Source organism: Suricata suricatta, chromosome 3 (genome assembly GCF_006229205.1).
Source record: "Suricata suricatta isolate VVHF042 chromosome 3, meerkat_22Aug2017_6uvM2_HiC, whole genome shotgun sequence".
Lineage (NCBI taxonomy): Eukaryota > Metazoa > Chordata > Mammalia > Carnivora > Herpestidae > Suricata > Suricata suricatta.
The window spans coordinates 129,205,261-129,225,354 of NC_043702.1; the positions used below are offsets into that span (position 1 = coordinate 129,205,261).

Genomic DNA, 20,094 nt, shown 5'->3' on the forward strand with positions numbered 1-20,094 from the left:
GTCCGAGCTTTCCAACCACGAGGCCTGGGACCATGTCCACCACTGTTTACAACACCTCCATCTCTCTGTGAGCTTCTTGAGGGTGTCCTGCCTTATCATGTTTGTGTTTGTGTGCTGGGCATTGTGCTCAATAACTCTACTACTACTACTACTACTACTACTACTACTACTACTACTACTACTCAATAACTGCTACTAATACTATTAATACTCAATAACTACTACTAAACTACTAATACTTAATAACTACTACTAATAGGTGGAGAACAAATGAGAATGCCATAGGGTGTCCATGAGTATCATGCTGAGACACAGAGGTCTCAGCTGGAATGCTAATCAAGGTCATGATCCAGAACCTTAGGGACACATTTGATCTGAGAGGCATAACACATATGAGCGGGGATCATGTGTTGTAAGGATCTGGGTAGGTCTTGCTCAGCCCCCCAGTCTACTGAATTGGTTCTGCCTGTGTCATCCGCATCCACCGATCTGAGTCTGAGCTCAGCCTCTTCCTTTGATTGCCACTAATGAGAAAAATATCATTTCACATTGTGAGTTACCAACAATTTGAGAAGACACCGCAAAAAGCTTAGAGACCTCCCAAATCTTAAAAGCCTATTGCACTAACCAACTGCTGGGATTTTTAACTGGCCAAGAGACTCAACAGAAGCTCCCCGCCGCCTCCCCACCTCAGTTGTTTTTTCTAGATCTCCTTTCTTCCTCATCCCTCCATCTCTGATCTGTCTGCTACCTTACATCTCAATAAACACTTTTTACCCTGTTATTTCGAGTGGTCCAGCTCTTACCACATCTGTCTCTAAACCTTGGCATGGCCAGCTCATCAAGGGACAAGTGAGAGCAATGGGCCATCTTTCCTGAGTCCTTGAAACAACATCCACTCTCCTTCGAAGACACACAATTTAAAATAACACCCCCTTTCCCATAATCCTTACTCTGTAAGGAACTGTGTGTCATTTACCTTCATTTTGCAGATGACCCTCAAAGAGATCATCAGTTGTCCAAGGTCACTGCAGGGAATGTAGAAAATAGAACTTAAGCCCAAATCTTGGCACTTCTAGCCTGGTGCTCCCACCACTGTCTGCAGCACATGAGCCCTGAACACCTGGCTGCGTGTCGGACTAGCACTCTGTACACAAAGCAGCTGCCCCGTTAGAGCTGGTCATCCTATGTTTGGAACGTACGGGACATCAGGCAGCTGGACTGGAGCTTCACGAAGACACAGGATTCCAAGTCTGTGCTCACAGATGGTCTGTAATCTAACGGAGGAAGCAGAGAACATGCCCCCAGGACATGAATGTATGAACAATGACAGTTATCTGGGGACAAATAGGAAGGACAAACAAAAATGTGCAACATTAAGTGCATCATGGAAGGTTTCCTGGAGGTGGTCAAAGCTTCTTTCTTTCTTTACTCTTTGTTCAAGTTGGACCTCATATGCAGACGGTGAAGTTAATTATACTCTGTGCAACCGTAGCACATTGTCACTTATCATGGGTCTGTGCCAAGCCCCTCCTGCGTTACTTGCTTTTCTCTTTCCTTCTTCCAGTCCTGTTCTCCTCCTTCCATGGGCAGCCATTCTCACATTAATGTGACCCATCGTTTTGGTGTGTGTTCATGAAAATGTGAATTGCTGATCTGTAAGCTTGTGTTTTAAATTTATGTAGGCAGTATTTTACATCTCGTTCTTTTTGTTTTTGTTTGTTTTTCACTTAGTGCTGTTACTATGGTCCATCTGGTCCATTGCCTTCCACAGCAGCATTATCCTCCTTGATTTTTTTTTAATAGTTTATTGTCAAATTGGTTTCCATACAACACCCTGTGCTCTTTATCCCCCCTGATTTTACTTCTCTACTCCCCATGATGCTCACTGAGCTTGCTTCAATTCCCTGCCACCACAGACAGCATAGCCATGAAGCACTTTCACACATGACCCCTTGTGGACGTGTGGAGAAATTTTGGGGACATAGACTCAGGCACGGAATTGCTTCTCATGGGGTATCTGTGAACTTAATATGACGAAGTAACACTGGGTCAATGGCAGCTCTCGCTACGCCCCTCCCGCGGTGCCCCTGCATGCCTACAGCTGCCTGGATCCTTGGCATTACCCAGTTTTCTAATTTTTGCCAATCCTACAAGCGTAAATTAAGAGTTTATTGTAGTTTCAATTTCTTTGTCAGATTGGTTGTGAGTTTGGAGGTCTCTTCACTTTCCTGTTAGCCTTTTTGGTTATTCCTTTGAAAACCACCTGTCCAGGGACGCCTGGGTGGCTCAGTCGATTAAGCGTCCGACTTCAGCTCAGGTCATGATCTCACGGTTCGTGGGTTCAAGCCCCTCACTGAACTCTGTGCTGACCGTCTGCTAAGAGCCTGGAGCCTGCTTCTGATTCTGTGTGTGTGTGTCTCTCTCTCTGACCATCACCCACTCACACTCTGTGTCTCTCTCTCTCTCTCTAAAATAAATAAATGTTAAAAAAAATTTTAAAAACCCACCTGTCCATTGCCCATTACTACATCCAGGTTCCCTTTTTCACCTTGATGATTTGCAAGGGGTCCTTTTTTAAAATATTTATTTAATATATATTTATTTTTTAATATATTTTAATATATATTTATTTAATATATATTGTGAGTAGGGGAGGGGCAGAGAGAGGGGAGCTCTGTGCTGTGAGCATAGAGCCCAGGGCTGGATCTCAGGAACACTGAGATTATGACCTGAGCCCAAATCAAGAGTTGTACGCTTAACGAACTGAGCCACCCGGGCACCCCTGAAGGGATCCTTGTATCCCCTAAAGAGGTCTCTTGGCAAACAGCAGACATCTCTTAGCTGCTGTCATTACCACGTATTGAGCAGAGGAACCCACCTGGCCACCACTGTTCTTCACACCCTCCTCCAGGGGATATGGGTGTGGCAGTGGCCACAAGCACAGTCATGGTAAAAGGAACCCCTTCCTCCCATCCCCCCTGCCAACCTTGAGTGAGGATTGCAGTCTAGGGCGTCTGGTAACAAGGAAAAAAAACCTGTTCCTTTTCTCCGGGGCTGCTAACCTGCTGTGTTCATTTCATGAGTTAATAAATGACTGGAAAAGGCTTAATTGCCTCAGAAGAAATTGAGATCAGTGGTGCTTAGGCCCCACTCAATTAACTTGTGCCCCCGAGGGGCGCTGAGCGGGAGCAGGGGCAGTGGTCGTTAATTACCTGTACCGCTCCAGCCGTGGCTGCGTCTCCCACCAGCATCACTCAAGCAGGGAGGGGGTGACCCCGCCTCAGTGAGCTGAAGTCACTGAGGGCAGGGCCCCTTCGGACACAGCACAGACGCTTGGCCTTGTGAGGAGGGGCACACTCACTTCCCAATATGTCCTATCAGGTTGGCTGTCAGCCCTCCCCGCCCCCGCCAGCCTCTACTAGAATGTCCTTTAAGATCCCCCACCCGGGCCTCTTTGTTGGCTCCACCCTGCCCAGGGTTGCCATGTACCCTGGCTCTCCCCCGCACCTCCCTTTCCCTCCTGCCTTCTGGCCCACTCGCCCCAAGGACACGGAATCCAGAGCCAGTCTTACGGGCAGCAGATGATGCTACAGACTCTGCAAAGTCACCTGCCTCCTCTGCTGTCTGCAGCCTGAAATCCTCCCAAAGACCTTCATTCCTACATCATTTCCTAAAAGGGCCAGATGGGAAGACAAACCTGTAAAAAAAAAAAAAAAAAAAAAAAGGCAGGTCCCCGGGCCCCTGTCTGGAGATGCTGCTTCGGTAGGTCTGGAGTCTCTGTTTCTTAATGCCTGACTCAGGTGATTGTTACCATTAAGCTCATTTGAGAGACTCTACCTCAGGGGACACCTTAGCCCATGGTGAAGTTAGTGCAGACCTTCTGGAAGGAGAGACAGCAGCCTAACGGCAGGGTCCTGGCCTGGGGCCAGGAGGCTCTACCCCCACTGCCTCTCCTGCTCTGTCTCTACCTTGCTGTGCGTGGTTGAGCCAGTCACTTGTCCTCTCTGAACTTGGTTCCTTCATCTAGAAAATAGATAACTGAACCAGATCACTGAGAGTCCTTCCATTTCCATGCATTTTTCTGTAAGTAACTGATAGGTTAAACAAGAATATCGCATGATTTGTGATCAGCAAACAACTATGGTGTTTGGTTTTTTTCTCCTCCCTTGGACAATCCCTTTATGTTAAAATGTATTCAGTGGAAGGAATCTCCCCCTGCCCCTGGGTAAAAACTTGGGCCAGTCCCATTGCTGGTCACACACTCTTAGGTACCTCTCACTGTAGCGACGCCCTCAACTTAGTAACTGGAATCCTCGAATGATTGACGGTGTTGTGCTTCTCCTTTCTGCCAGTTTGGATCTGCTTCAGGCTGGAGACAGCTGGGGCGGCGCCCTTTGCTATCTATACTGCCCCAGTCCTTACCTTCCTCCTGCTACCCCTAGGAGCTGCTGTTTCCCTAGCTGCCAGATTGAAATGGGGCGTTCTGACTGGTTGGAGAGCAGGGGAAGCCTTATCTGGGCTCTTGTTTCTGTGGGTGTTTTTTGTGGGCACTTCTGGGGGCCCCTTCAGGGCCTCTCTCCCCCCGGCAGCTCCTTTACCCGAGGCACACACCTCCCTCCGTCCCTGGAGGCCCTTGCAACTCCTTGCTCAGCCCCTGGGCCTCAGGATGTCCATTTCCAGCCTGGTGGGCTGGGCTTTTCTCATGCCTCCAGGTGGCACTGGCGGACAGGATAACGAACAGCAGGCCTCTGCTGGCCCCTCGGCCCTGCTCCCTTGGGGGCTACAGTGAGCGTTTCCTGGCTCAGCCACAGCTCTTGTCAAGGAAATCTTCTGCACCAAATCTTCTCCAAATTTTTGACCCATTTTTTAAAAATGTTTACTTATTTTTGAGAGAGAGAGACAGAGTGCAAGCAGGGGAGGGTCAGAGAGAGAAGGAGACACAGAATCCGAAGCAGGCTCCAGACTCTGAGCTGTCATCACAGAGCCTGACGCAGGGCCTGAACCATGAATTGTGAGATCATGACCTGAGCTGAAGTTAGATGCTTAACCGACAACCACCCAGGTGCCCCTGACCCATCTATATTTTACAAAGTGGAAGGTTTCCTGGATCCTGAAACAGACATTCTGACATTCCCATGTACACTTCCCTGCTCTCAGCCAGGGTGGAGGGACCTGTCCCAAACTTACTTTAGTCTTCTGATTTCTATCAATTGGCATCTCAATCAAACTTAAATAAGGGGGCGCCTGGGTTGCTCAGTCTGTTGAGTGTCATACCTGGGCTCAGGTTATGATTTTGCGGTTCCTGAGTTCAAACCCCACATCAGGCTCACTGCTGTCCGTGCTGGGCCCCATTTGAATCCTCTCCTCTCTCTACCCCGTCTGCCCACTGAACTCTCTCAAAACTAAATAAAAAAGCTTAAAAAAATTTTTTTTAACTCTCAAAATTAAAAAAGAAAAAACTTAAGAGTCCCACTCTGACATCCAGCTACCTGTGATTTCCATATTAACAAGAGTGTGAGCATCTTTGAGAAAAGAAAGCCTGGGTGTCCAGAACATCCCAGGCAGATTCCAGGCAGCAAGGCCTAGTTCTAGAAGGGAGGTGAAGGCGGGGATGAGCTGACTCTGTCGGTGAACATCTGCCTTCTCAACTTCTTCCAGAATTCTGAGACCAACTGAACCCAGAGGAGCACAAGGCCTTGAGGCATGCTAATGTCTCCCCTTTGACCCCCAGCTCTGGCTGAGGTAGAGAACCCGGAGGTCAGCCCATCCCTGTGGAAGGTGACACTGTGGGTCCAGTAAACAGTTGGGTTCCCTCCCAACACAAAGACACCAGTGGGGCCTTCCCCACTCAGGACAGTGAGCAGGGCTAAGCCTTCCCAGAGGGCATCCTGCTCTCCCCGCTCCTGTACTCTCGTGCAGGCCCAGACTCTCCTGTAAATAATATGCAGTAGATATTTGGAGAATTTTCATTTGAAGGGAGCCCCAGTAATTAGCCTAGACTGGGTTCCTACATGTCCTGGTAGGACCCTGCCTCCCCTCCTCCATCAGCACACCAGCGTGAACTTGCTCATCCACCATCCAGCTGGTAGGTTGTCCTTGGGGGAGGTCGGGACACTGGAGTGAGAGAAAGGAGTGTGTGGTTCTGGGCGCTAGGAATATGGGCCTCCCAGGGAGGAATGGGGAAGAGGTGTGTGGGGCCCCAGAGAAAAGGACCAGCCATGCAGGCAACAAGAACACATTCACCAGGCTCAGACCAGAATTCTCCAGGAGCGTGAGAGACTCCTTGCCCCCCAGTGAGCCCCACTTCCCAGAATAGGCAGAAGCTCTTGCCCAGTGTCCTGCTACTGTGTTGGTCAGCGGGTTCCAGACAGCAGCACTGACGGCAGCAAACAAAGACGGGATAGGAGGTGGCCTCACGAGTCTGTCCTCAGGTTCCTAGGCTGGGGGCCTCAGAGGCTAAGGCAGCCATGGAGGTCAAGAGCCAAGGCCCTCTGGGGGATGTCTATTCAGAGTCTTGGGGTGTGTTTGTCCTCTTGGCCTCCCTCTCCAGTTCTCACTGATCTTCCTTTCTTGTCTCTGGCAGGAACTGATGCCCTTGGCCATGACGCACCCCCAACCACTGTCTGCTCAGGCACAGCCTGCGTGACTGAGCCTTTGCTGCCCCAGCTGTTTCACGTAAGTGTGAGGCTCAGGCCAGCCCGCTCTCTCCACGAGCAGGTGTGTGGGCCTTGGGTAGGGAGGGGTGTTGGTGGCAATGAGGTCCAAAAAGTCCTGGTCACAGAAGGGCAGGCCTGGGAGTCTTTAGTAGGGCAACAGATCTATCCTCCTTGGCTGCCCTTGGTCCCTGACGTGGCCATCACTGAACCCTTCTGTCCAGATCCACTAGGCCCTGGGAGGGAACCTCTTTCTCATCTTTAGGAGGCTGATAAGGCAGCTGGGCATTATGAAAACTTGATGGTGCTGGCCCGTGGGTCCTGACTCAGACACTTGACTTTAGGCAAATCATTTAATGGTCTGACTTTCTCTCCTGCACGTGGGGATTTTGCGTGGTGCTGAGATGTATTATCTTTTGCTGCATACAAACTTAGCAGTGGAAAAGCACACACTGACCACCTCACAGTTTCTGGGGGTCAGGAATCCAGGCCTGGATAGCAGGACCCACTGTCTCAGGGTCTGTTATAAGCTGCATTCAAGGTACCTTGGGGCTATAGTTTCATCTCAAAGCTCAACCAGGGAAGGACCTGCTTCCACTCTCATGGATGTGATTGTCCAGCTTCATTTAGGTCATTGGGCTGAGGGCCAGAGGCCACCCCCTCCCTGTTCCTTGCCACGTGGGCCTCCCACCATGGCAACCTGCTGCATCCAAACCGGCAAGGCAAGGAGTTGGCTAAGCAAGAAGGTAGTCAGAATGCTACATAATCCAGTCACCGAAGCAACATCCCATCGTCTTTGCTGCGTTCTGTTGGTTAGAAGTCAGTCACAGAAGGCACCCATCCTCCTTCGGGGAGGCGGAAGGCGAGTACACGGGGCGTGGCTGCCAAGAGGCCATCTCATAGCCTGCCTGTCGCAGGAAGGGCTGTAAATGGAAGGACACTGTAGACTGTAGAGTGCTGTCCTTTGCGTGTAATTGCAGAGAGAACATGAACCCACCTGAAATAATAGGAGCCACTGGATATAGGAATTTCAGTGCTAAACTGGGCCATTCGTCTGGGGCCCTCAGGGAGCATGGCTGGGACCTGGCTAGTTCCCTGCAGGCCGTTACCTGTGCCTTCTTGGCTTATGATTTTAAGGCCAGATTTAAGCGGACACAGGCAATGTCTGGGTCTTCCTTTTCCCCACAAATAGCGGTGTTTGAAGGATCTTTTGGGGTTTCCAAGGGACTCTTGCATACATGAATCTCACTTTTGCCTCACAATCATGCTTGTGAGCTGAGTTTTTTTTTTTTAATCTTTCTTTTACAAGTGAGAAAGGAGGTCAGTTTCCAAGATGGGGATAGCTGTTAAATGGCGCAGTTGGACCTCAGACGGGTCTTCAGATGTGCGCCACCGCCTGCACTGCCCTGCTCCCCATTTCCAGGGCACGTGTGCTGTGCAGCGTCAGGGCACCGAAAGAGGAGAAGGCCAGGCATGGAGGTCAGGAGGAGGGGAGGGCACTGTTCTGATATAGCTTCATAACACGCTGTATCCTAAAACGGGCTCGGCTCGTCCCAGGGGACGAGGCTGAGACTTTCAGGTAGAGTGGGTCACTGCTGTCTCCAACTTGAGGGCACTCCACAGGCCTCTGTCTCTTAAACGGCCCTCCCGGGTGAGCAAGCAGGGGAAGCAGGGGTGAGTGGACTGATGTTGTAATGAGGGCACATGCATTCTCCCAAAGCTGAGGTTCATCTCCGCATATGTACCACCCCCACCCCCACCAAAAATCCCCTGTGACGCCCTGAAGCATGGCCCACCATGCATCTGGGCAAAGTCAAACTGGTCTTAAACAGTGATGCTCAGGTCTGAACCATTGGATGGGAGCCGAGAGGTGCAACTTGCTGCCCCCTGGTGGTGGATCAGAGTCATGACTGCCAGGCCTATGAAGGAAATGCTGCACCTGGAGAGGATTATCAAGTACTCACTTGCACCAAGCACTGTGTACAGTGCTGCAGGGATAGGAAGCAGTATAGGACACGATTCCTGATCCCAAAGGATTTCAAAAGTACTAGAGGAGTTAAGATGTTCCCATGTGAAACTTGACACTCATTTTGCCAAGACAAGATTTGAAAAGTGGCTGATGGAGGGGCAGCCTGGGTGGCTCAGTTGATTAAGCATCTGACTCTTGATTTCGTCTCAGGTCATGTCATGGGTTTTGAGTTGGAGTCCTTCACTGGGCTTTGTGCTGGTAGTGTGGAGCCTTCTTGGGATTCTCTCTCTCCCTCTTTCTCTGCCCCTCCCCTGCTTGCTCTCTCTCTCTCTCTCTCTCTCTCTCTCAAAATAAATAAACTTTAAAAAAGTGGCTCATGGAAAGGCTTTGCAGTAGGAGTTGAGAGAGAGAGAGAGAGCACCACTATGGGGAGGTCAGGAGGTCTCTCAGAGCCCTGGACGGTGGGAAGGATCTAAACAGGTGGAGAAAGTGGGCTCATGCACTCCCCTACCGAAAGCTCTTCAGGAAACCGCCCCCCTCCGCCTCCAAGAAAGCTAAATGCCAATCCCCTGCCTGGTTTACCGCCTCTCCCACTTCCTGCCTACTGTGCCCCGGCCCATGCAGATTCCTCACAGGTTCTGGAACCCCCTGTGGTCGTTCACATGCCTGGGCTGCTCATTCAGCCCTCTGTACTTGTCTACTGGACAAGCTCCCTCTCACCTTCTAAGACTCAGCTCAAGCGCAGCATTTTCCAGGGAACCTTCCCCAAGTAGTTGTCAGTCACTCCCTCCTCTGTGTCCCCACAGCCCCTGGTCTGTGTGTCTTAACGGTATGTTAAGTGTCTTTTCATCACAAGGCTCTAAGCTTCTTAAGAACTGGGCCTTCGTGGTGGACAGAGGATTCATGTAGGGGGGCAGTGGGAGGTGAGGAGGGAAGATAAATTGGTGGCGAGCATGCAGGGAAGTGGACAGGGTGGATCTTGCCATGGAGCACGATGGTGAGGGCAGGTGGGACCTGGGTGAAGAAAAAGGTGCTCCTTCCGTCAGGTGAGCACCGCAGGGCATACCCCTTCCTCAGTGGGTCGCAGCTTGCGTTCTGGCCCCTTTGAGTGACAACAACCTGCCTGACCCCTACGTAGCGGCTCTGGTGGAAGGACTCACTGAGAGGTTGGAGGTGGGAGCGCTCATTTGGAAAGAAGGTGACGGCTCAGGCTGTCATAGTTGAGTGGGAGGTGCCAGAGGGCCATGTGAGTGAATCATATATTAGTAGTGGGAGGCGCAGCTGGAGGCCGTCTCAGGACATGTGGGTTTATCGGTGGTGGGGCACACAGAGAGGAAAGCAAGGTGAGGTAAGGTGGGCCTTGGGGACCATTCTAACCTTGGCGGCTCTTCTTCCTACATCTCTGTCCCTTTTATTGTCTTGCAGGTCACTGTTCCCTTTACTGAACGTAAGTGCTCATGGTCACTTGTCCTTCCTCCAGATGCCAAGGCTCCTCCTACCTTCCTGCCCCATGAGCATGGCCAGCCTTGGGCCCCATGTGCCTGGGAGGCTGGGAAGTCCCCCTTCAGCGCCTGAAAGGGAGTCTGCCTGAGGCACACGGCCTCAGGTCTAGAGCTCCCCCCCCCCCCCCCCCCGGCCCATTACCCGCCTTAGCAGGACCTGCCCTCCAGCCTCGCCACCCACTTCCAGGAGCTAGAATGCTGCCTGTTGCCCACTTCCCCTGGGCTTACCTTGCCCTTGTTTTCCATAAGAGTTGGAAAGAGAGGAGAGATGCCCCCAAAAGGAGTGTGGGTTTGAGCCAGGGCAGAACCAGGTAGAAGTTCAAGATTCAGACCCTGTCCCCTCCATCTGGGTCAAAGGCCCAGGTGTCATTGCTGTTTGTGTCCTGAAGGGCAGGGTCTACAAGCATGGAGTTTGGGGTGAACCAGGCGGGACAGATTCTCAGCCAGACCAGTCAAAGCCTTGGTTCATTGTGTGTGCAACAGGGATGATTAATAACTAGCCCAAAAGGTGTTTTGAGGATGAACTGCGACAAGCAGGGAAAATTTAGGGCAGTGCCACAGACCATGCTCCCAGGAAAGGAAGCTGTTGTCTTTGTGTCTTCAAGCTATGGGGTGAGTGTGAGGAGAAGAGATCTAGAGAAAGGCAGCAAGAATCTTTGAAATTGAACAGAAGCCGAGAGCAGAAGTATGTCCTCAGTTAGCACTCTGCTTCCTCTCTTCTCTGCCGCAGCTGTAGGCCCCCAGGTCCGCTGGCCCAGGCACAGCCACCCTCTGTCTTCAGGAAGCCCCTGGTGCCCCAGTGCCAGGGGCCTTCCTGTTCCAGCTGCTTTCAGGTCCTCCCAGCCTCCAACTTGTAGAAAGTTCCAAGAGACCTCCCCACCCATGGCCAATATGGCTGGCCCTCACCTCTCCGCACACGTCTTTGCAGAGTTTGATGGGGCATCGGGCGGATGACAGCGGGAACAGTTGTGATCACTGGCGGAATCCTAGCTACAGTCATTCTCCTCTGCATCATCGCCGTCCTGTGCTACTGTAGACTCCAGGTCAGTCCCTAGAGGGCACCAGCAAACCACTTCCCCGTGGGGGGGGTGGGGGCACAAACGGGGGCCCACGTGGAGGGTGACAAAGCTCAGAGCCATTGAATGTGGGAGGCATAAGTTAAGGGGGCCAGAAGCTGGGGGTGACCAGAGGAGGCCAGGCAGCCCCCACACTCTGTATACTTTGGGGTACCCAAAGACAGAGTGCTGGGTAGATCCTGGAGCACTGTGTCCTGTCTCCTGCATGCCTGGACTTTCAGAGTGGTGGGAAGGGCATCCTTCTGGAAAGACGGAGAGCTGCTCCCAGCAGCCCCGGTCCTGTCCTCAGTATGACACAGAAGCCCCCTCCTCTGTGCTGCCCTGCCTCTCTCAACCACATCCTGGGGCTGATGTGCTGGGGAGCAGGGGGAAGGAAAAGGGAAGGTACTGGGCTTGTCAGGCTGGGAACACGTATTGGTGGAACGTGGGCGGGCGTCTGGTGTTGTGTTTTGGTCTCCACACCAAGAAGCTCTCTGCACAGGGCCCTCCGGCGGACAGGGGCACAGGTGCCTTTGAGTGCTGGAAAGGGGGGCATCCAGCCCTCAGGCACCCCTCCCCACTCTCCCCTCAGTATTACTGCTGCAAGAAGAGCAGAGCGGAGGATGCAGACGAGGAGGAGGAAGAGCACGACCTGCCCGCACACCCCAGAGGCCCCACCTGCAATGCCTGCAGCTCCCAAGCCCTGGACGGCCGAGGCGGCCTGGCGCCTCTCACCAGCGAGCCCTGCGGCCAGCCGTGCGGGGCGGCCGCCGGCCACTGCACCACCTGCTCCCCGTACAGCTCCCCCTTCTACATACGGACGGCTGACATGGTCCCCAACGGGGGCGGAGGCGAGAGGCTCTCCTTTGCTCCTACATACTACAAGGAAGGGGGACCCCCGTCCTTCAAGCTGGCAGTGCCCCAGAGTTACCCGGTGACGTGGCCGGGCTCCGGGCGTGAGGCCTTCACCAATCCAAGGGCTATTAGTACAGACGTGTAACCCCGTTCGCCCCTGCCCGCTCCGTACCAATGCTGCCGCCCCAGCAGGAACAATGGGGGCCACAGATGGTCCCCTCTAACAACCTACAAGGACGGTCTCCGTTTCTTTTTCTTTTCTTTCTTTCCTTTTTCTTTTTCTTTTGGCTTTTCTTGCTCCACAGTGTAATTCAAGCTATTGAGTGCAGGACAGGGCCTGGCCCTTGGGGTGCAGAGGTGGGGGCAGGCGGGTGGAGCCAAAGCTTTGCAGGCTTCTGTGCTGGGATGGTCCTTGGGGCTCGGCCCCCTCGTATCCCATCTTGCTCCCCTCTCTCATCCAGCTTAGCCAGACTGCGGGAGGAGGAGCACCAGGAATGCTAAGCAGAGGCCCCGGAGGCCTCCAGACACCTTGGGGGATGGACGAAGGGGGCCCAGGGCCCCGGTAGAGGTGAGAAGGCAGGCCCTGCAGAAACCAAGGAAGGAGAGAGAGGTGTTCCAGGGACCTCCGCAGGGTCGTGCGCTATGAGGAATCAGAGCTAGTTCAGTCTAGTTTTGTATTTGGTCCTCACCGGGCCACAGTTTCTGCATTCGCTCCAGTAAGAGGTGTAGATTCCGGAACACACCACATCTGTACCCGCCCCTTCCTCATGGAACACCTTGAGTTGACTCTAAAGGTCACGGCATCAGGTTATTTGCGGAGGGGGAGGGAGGTGCACCGGGAAAGTGGTGTCTAGCCTTGTCTCCCCGCAGCAATTCCTTCTCGGGCTCCGGAACGTGCTGCCCTTGGCTGGAGAACCTGGTTCAAAGTTTTGCTGCTGACTTTGAGCAGCTTAGCGAATGAGACCTTCTTGCTGATGGTCTCCGGGGTGCCAGCCCACAGCCCTGAGCTGGGCACGGGGCAGCAGTGCTGCGAGGGTGAGGGTGTGTGTGTGTGTGTGTTCGTTCTCTGCCAGCACACATCACACACCTGAGGCTTTGGCACCTTTGGGAGGTGCAGAGCGGAAGGGCCTCTGATGTTCCAGCTGCCCCGCAGACCGGAGTAGAAGGTGATTAAGGTGGCCAGTCCCCACGGCACAGCTGGCCTGTGCGGGCAGAGCCTGCAGAGCCTCCCAGGGGACAATTCCCTGGTTGTTGGCTTCCCTGGATTCCGATTCCGTGCTTACTTCCCTCCCACTGCTGCTCCCCCCACCCCCACCCCATCCCAGTCTGGGGGGGGGGTATTAATTGCCCCAGCCCCGCCCTCACTCCCCACTTAGAACTCTGCTGTGGCCTTATGCCATTTGAGGGAAAGCACCTGATGGGTTTTCTGGTTTTCTCTACAGTAAGAGGTGGCTGCTCCCCCTTCTAAAGGCATACTTATCCCCCCACCCCCACCACTTCGGAGTCACGGAATGCTGCAGAGGCTGGGGCAGGGGAGGGGCTAGCCCCTTTGCTGAAATCTGGATTTTGCATTTGAGCAAGGGCCAGGTGCACTGGGAGAGAGCGAGGGCAGGGAGAGAATTCCCCTCACCTCTTGGTTCACTCTGCCAGGACACACTTGTCACCTTGCATCTCCTCTGTAATTAGTGCACAACTGCTTAAGAATCAGAGGGCCTGGAGTGTGTCACACACACACACACACACACACAATGTGGTCACTCATTAGCTCTAGAGCCGGTCATTTGTCGTCTCTGAGACCCCATTTTCTCCAGGAAAATGAGACCTGCCCAGATAGACCTAAGAGCCCGCTAGTACTCTGGACAGCCAGGACTTCCTGAAAAGACCTGCCCGCCATGCTGTTTTCCTTGCCCTCAGTCCTGGCAGGGGCTGGATGCATTTGCCGACTGCCTGGTCCAGTGTGCAAGGATGTGTGTGTTGGGGACTGAAGGACCATGGTGACACACGGGTGTAACAGGCAAAACGATTTTAATGGTCAGAGAAAAGCAAACATGTCTGACCCTACTGAGTGATCTCAAATAGTGGCATTTCCTGATACTGGGAGGCCGCTCTGGGTGGGGGTGAGGAGCTCTGTCTCCCAGACCAGAGCTTTAACATGCTCCATCCCATCAGCAGCCCTCACTGGGTCCAAGTGCACCCCCTTGACATGAGCTTCTGGGTGTGGCGGGCATTGTGACTTTCTGATGACCAGCCCCACTGCCTCCCCACCTGGGAATTTCACAGCCAATTAACCACAGCAAGGGCTGTCCCTTTGTACTTCCTGCTTTTGGAGAAATCAAGACAGCCCAGTCAACTATCACCTGCTTCTTGCATCAATCTATTGGGGTCCCTCAGTGAAAAGCATCTTAGTCCCCTCTCCTCCTAGAGCTTTCTCAGCCTAAATCTTGTCAACCTACACACCAAAATCTGGGTTTTGGGCACTGGAGGGATGATGGGCCATGGCTCTCCTCCCACCACCCCCCCGCCCCAGTGCTCAGGGCCCAGTCTCCAGATTGCCTGTCTGCCCACCCCACCCTCTCCCTGCCCCGTAGTTGTGAGGGTCTAACCTATGGAAGAGGAAGCCCACCCATTGAATTGTGCTGCACTTTTTAGCTATGGAGTCTGTGCTATAGGACACTATTTGGACACCTTTCAAATCGTTCCCTAACAGGAAGAAAAGGAGAGGCTGGGAACACCCTGTCCTCTCTGCCATCTGGTCTCCACCGCCATTTCACTGCTCCTGCTGCACATTTCCTGTCCTGCATCTTTGATAATGTGGAGTCACAACCAAGTGAATGTCCAAATAAATGAGAAATTTGAAATAGAAGTCCCGCAGAATGCTCTGTTATTCACCTGAGCAGGGGGCAGCTGGGCACGGATTTAAGAGTAAACGTTCCATTTTATTTCCCAGAATGTCCATTTTCAACACCAAGATCTACCAGCTGCTTCTCTCCTCCTGCTTCCTCACTGACCGGTCCTCCATGTTGCTGCTGTCCCCCCGCCATCCTGCTGCCTCCCTCAGAGCTCGCACCCAGGGAGGATGTGTTGTTTGTTGGGAGAGGGGATGAGAAGACAGTTGCTGCTGCCCCTGAGGTGGAAGGGGCCCAGCCCGCTTACAGGGAGCCTCCCAGGAGTCCGCCCTGCCCCCAGCCCCCCACCCCCTCACTGTCCAGGCCTGTGGTGTCCCCATCTGCAGTTCTGGGTGAAACCACCAACCCTCTGAAGCCTGAGGAGACCTGAACAGAGTGTCTGTCACACTGCAGCCCTTGCATGTTGGGAGGAGACAGAAGAGGACAGAATTTGGGGATCAGACCCTGGCAGAGGCTACAAAACCAGGAGAGGAATGGAGTGTGGACCAGAGAATCTGGAAATAGCTTTGTGCGTGAAAAGGAGCATCCAGGGAGGGAGGGTGAGGTTGAGGATGAATCTGTGTGTGGGGCTATGCGTGTGTCTGAGAGAGAGAGAAAAAACACATCCTCCCCGTCTCGAGGTCAGTGTGACTACAGCTGGGGGGCAGTGGACAGCCTGGCCCACAGAGCTCGGGCCCTCTGCTCCTGCTGGCCTCTGGTACTGCCGTGGGGTGCAGCTTCAGCCTGAGCCCTGGTGGCCATTGGCCACAGCTCTGCCACCAGTTGTCCTCTGGGAGCAGAATCCCAGAGGCTCATCTGTCTCATCAACACACACACACCATCTCCTCCTCTGCAAAGTGGCTCAGGCCCACTCCATCCCTACCTCTCAGATGGCTCCTCTGTGCGGTTGGCTGCCCCACATCTTTGTGCAGCCCTAGGCAATGTGGGGGTCACAGCCTTGGCCCCATTCTACTCCCCGGTGGCCCTTGAGTGCCCTCAGCCTCAGCCCCAGGCCTTGGGTCTTACTACACCTGCTTTGTCCAAATGGGGAGGTGGGGGACAGGAGCAGTGGTCAAGATCACAGGTCCATCAACTCAGTACCCATGGGCTTCTGTGACCAACACAGCCCTTGGCACCCTAGACACTGTCAGGCCCCTAAGCTGCATCATGCCAGTCCGGATCCCTGAGGTTTCTTCAGAGAGAAGTTTCTTCCACTGTCAAAGCTTCTCATCCCATTTTCTATACTTGTTTACAAGTACTGCTCAGAGATAACTGATCATTTCTGAGAAAAGAGAACCAAATCATAAGTATCTAAAGCCAGGAGCTCCTGGCGGCACAGCAGCAAGAAAAAGCAGAGCCAGGAGCTCAACCCCAACCCCCCTCCCCCAGCCCTATTTGTTCAGAATGGAAATGGCCATAGTCCTTGAACCTCAGGCACTGACCTAGGCATGTCCCAGACAACCGTGACAAAGACAGCCAGCACCTCTTCCTCCCACCCCAGCCTGGTCCGGGCTGCTCCTCTCTCTTCCCTGTTTGGTCACCTTCTCCCCCTGAAACCCCAGCCCCAGTGGCCATCCGCCTTCCACTGCCTAATGTCTCCTTCTGTGGAGAACCCAGTAGCACCCAAGCTCTTAAAAAAGGCCCCTGCACCTCAGGCTTCTGGGCATCCTCATGTGTGTCTCACAGGGTGCCAGGCACACAGCACCCTGCCGACCACCCCACCACCCCCTGCCGCAGCTGCGTGTGCTAAGCAAGCAGCAATAGGGAAGGAAGGGCTCCTTTCTCCCCGTGACCTCACATCCCAACAGGTGCAGCAATGGAGTAATGGTGGGCAGAGGGCAGAGTTTTATATCAGACTTTGCTTTGAACCCTGGCTTTACCACTTGCCGTGTGACTTCTCAGGCAGCTTTTCCGCTTCTCTCTGATTGTTTCTTCCTGTATAGAACCAGAAACAGAACACTTACCTTATTCTGTTGCTGTGAATACTGAGTGAGCCTGGCACACACGGTCACCATTGTCAGTAGGATTTGTAGGTGGACCCAAACCTGACTTCTGGAGGCAGCAAGGCCCCACGCTGTGATTGCTCAAGCCGCAGGGTGAAGGGCTACTCTGGGCTGCATTTCATCTCCTTATCTCTACCCTTCTCTGAGCCTTTCTTCAGCCCCTTCTCCCTCACCACCTCTCCCTGCCTGTTCCAGGCATTGTCAGGACTGCCTCTCTGCTCACTACAGCCTGTCTCTTCATTTGGAACTCCCCTCCCCAATAACTACCTATGACTCTTTGAGAGACCAAAGCTCTTATCAACCCAGGACTGCATTTTTTGACTCACATTTGCTCCAATGAAGTGAACAAATGAAGAAGGGTAATCATATTCCAACTCAAGACACAGCTACCGGCTTCCCCACGTTCAATGTCTGAAAGTCAGGTCAGAAGGGATCCGGAGGAACTCTGGCCCCTCTTCTTAGGCCTGGATCCCCGACTGGCTCATCCCTGGCCCTACTGGGCCTCACCCAGAACCTGCTAGCTCCTCTGCCACCAGAAGTGGGCAAGGGATTCTGGGTAATAGTGGGGACGTGAGTGTAGGGGGAAGGGCAGGAGGAAGGTGTCTTGATGTCTTTCAGGACGGACAGAAATGTGCTTTTACAGCACACCACCTGCATCTTCACAGAGCTAGGAAACTAAGGAGAACCACCTGGTTCACACCCCCATTCACACCCCTGATCACAGTCCCTGGCATCCATATACCCGGTGCTGGCTCTGTGGGAGCCACCTTCACTCTGCCCCAAACCGTCCTCCTCCTGTACTGCCTGGATCCAGGGAGGGCAAGGAGAGATGGTGGTGTGGATATAACTCTCACCCCATGAGGGACCATGGGGGCCTCAGCTTCCCTGACCAAACGTCATGCAGCCATTTATATCCCCTCCTTCAGTGGATATAGTTCCTCAGAAGTAAAATCAAAGTTTTCTCTCTTCACCTTATAGCAAGGTCAGGCTGCCTCTGCACCTGCTGTGCTCCTGTGCATCTGTTCCCATCACACCAGTCGCTGTAGGGCTCTAGGCAGGTTTTCTGCATTATCCTAAGTTGTCAGAAAGAATGTCATGTCTATGGACTTGTTCTCACTGCAGAATGAGTTAAGGCAATTTGACTGGTGCCAGGAGATTGAATTCTTCAAAATAAGACCCTGAGGCCCAATCCTGCCCATTTGTGAAGGAGGGTGGCCAACAGAATTCAGACAGCCCGCCAAGCATGACCAACCAACCTTCTGCGCCACCTGCCTTCATCACTGTCCTGTGTCCTGCTGTGGGTGCAGGCGGTACTGGGCTTCACTGGGACAGCTCCTGGTGCCTCTGCCTTTCCTCTTTTCGTACAGGGCTTAGTGGGCTCTTTTAAGGTGGGAGGAAATAAAACCTATACTTATACTACTTGACATTTTGGTCATGGAAGGTTAAAAAAATCGTCTTAAATTTATTTTTATTTAAGAGAGAGAGAGCATGAGTCGGGGAGAGGGGGCAGAGGGAGAGAAAGAATCTCAAAGAGGCTCTATGCTCGGCGTGGAGCCCCCTGTGGGGCTTGATCCCAGAACCCTGGGATCATGACCTGAGCCAAATTAAGAGTTGGATGCTCAGCCGAGCCCCAGTGATTTGTGTTCTGGGTGTAAGTGAGCAAGTTAAGGTTAAACAGAGGCCTGATCCTCCTCACAAAGCCCACTGAACTCTCCCCCAAACATACCGGCCCAAGCAAAGGGAGAGGCCTTCTCCAGACGATCAGTTTGTAGTGTTACACACAGTAAATGCATAGTTGAGGAGGCCATAAGTCAAACCCAGAGAGGGGTCTCTTCAACTCTCCTCAGGCAGGAATCCGCAGGCAGGACAGAGTCTTAAGTAGAGGGACAGAAGTGGAGAGGAGTATGGCTTTTCCACCTTCTTGTTCCCAGTCTTCAAAAGGCAAGCTCATTGAAAGTAGCCACATGCAGGCTATGAAAATGTCAACATTCTCCCCATATGTGAAATTATTGTCCAATGAGCATATTCAAATACATTCGGGATAAACCCAATTGTCATGAATATTCTTAAAGATAATATGTTCTGCTTCTTAGCCCACTTGTTGGGCAGCCCTGAACTCTGCCTAAAGCTTAGGATACAAACATCCAGCCAGGATATTCCAACCAAGGCAGAAGTCACCCCTTATTCCAGAGGACTGCCCCCACAATCCCAGATGAGTTTCCTCCCCACAGAAGTCCTTTACCAAGGGTGGCTAGCCCCTGCGGGAGGCTTTTCCCAGTCCTCCAGGATAGCCCTTGGCTACCCCACTTCCTCTGTATTCTGTTATCAACGCCCCACCCCTGTTCTGCACACACACACACACATCACCATCACCATCAAGAAACCTAGCCACAGCTAAGAGCAGAGGGTAGGTGAGGCAATCCTCTCCCTCTGACTGACTGGCTTCCCCACAGTGGGCAGAACAGTTCAGTCTTCAGAGGGGTGAAAGTCCAGAGATTTGGTGGCTGGATTGCACTGGGCATTTGATATCACCTTCCCTTCCCACTCACCATAGAAAATGATGTGGCTCATCTGGCCCTGGCCACAGGCCCCCGAGCACCTGGAGGGAGACTGTGCTCTAGTGCTGGCCTGCCAGCTCCTGCATCCACTTCAACCCATCTGATATCCACCTATCCTCCTGGGCTGGGTTCTGCCTTGGGCCACAGGTTTTCTACCCAACCACATCTGTATTTCTAAAAATAAAAAGACCTCTGCCCTTAGAGGATTTGTGTGCTGAGTCTAATTAACCATCTTGGGATTCTAGCTGGGGCCTGACCCTCTTCACAACATCCTCTGGATTCTTTCTCTGAACGTATGGGGCCTGACCAAAGGGATCCACGATGATCAGAGGCCTGCAATACCCAAGTCCCTGCATACCGAGGGTCTTACCAGCACCCTCACCCTTCTCCTGCCTCTACCTCCCTCTGTCACCCCTCCTAGCCCCCAGTACTCCTGTTCAGGAGGAGTCAGGAATGAGTGACAATAAATGAGGAGGAACTCAAAAGAGAAAAATTAAGAACTGAACATTTTTAAATAAGGGAGAAAATGGTAATAGAAGATGTGCCTGAGCTAGGCGTTGGAAGGTGTGGGGGACCAGCCCACACACCCCAGTCGAAAGGTCCCGAGTAGG

The 20,094-nt window shown here is 52.9% G+C and overlaps 1 protein-coding gene across 4 annotated transcripts in view; it reads left to right on the forward strand.

Annotated features, from left to right (window-relative positions):
* FAM163A (family with sequence similarity 163 member A) overlaps positions 1-14,900 on the forward strand; it is a 24,031-nt gene extending 9,131 nt beyond the window's left edge. Inside the window, exons 1-5 of one of the 4 annotated variants that reach the window (XM_029935168.1) lie at positions 5,690-5,781; positions 6,587-6,678; positions 10,051-10,072; positions 11,056-11,170; positions 11,775-14,900. In XM_029935168.1, coding sequence (XP_029791028.1) covers positions 11,078-11,170; positions 11,775-12,182 — 501 coding nt within the window. In that variant the 5' untranslated portion in view covers positions 5,690-5,781; positions 6,587-6,678; positions 10,051-10,072; positions 11,056-11,077 and the 3' untranslated portion in view covers positions 12,183-14,900. Of the gene's footprint in view, positions 1-5,689; positions 5,782-6,586; positions 6,679-7,987; positions 8,136-10,050; positions 10,073-11,055; positions 11,171-11,774 lie in introns of those variants that run through there. The other 3 variants (XM_029935169.1, XM_029935167.1, XM_029935170.1) reach the window with 3 other exon arrangements.
* Positions 14,901-20,094: the final 5,194 nt, after the last annotated feature.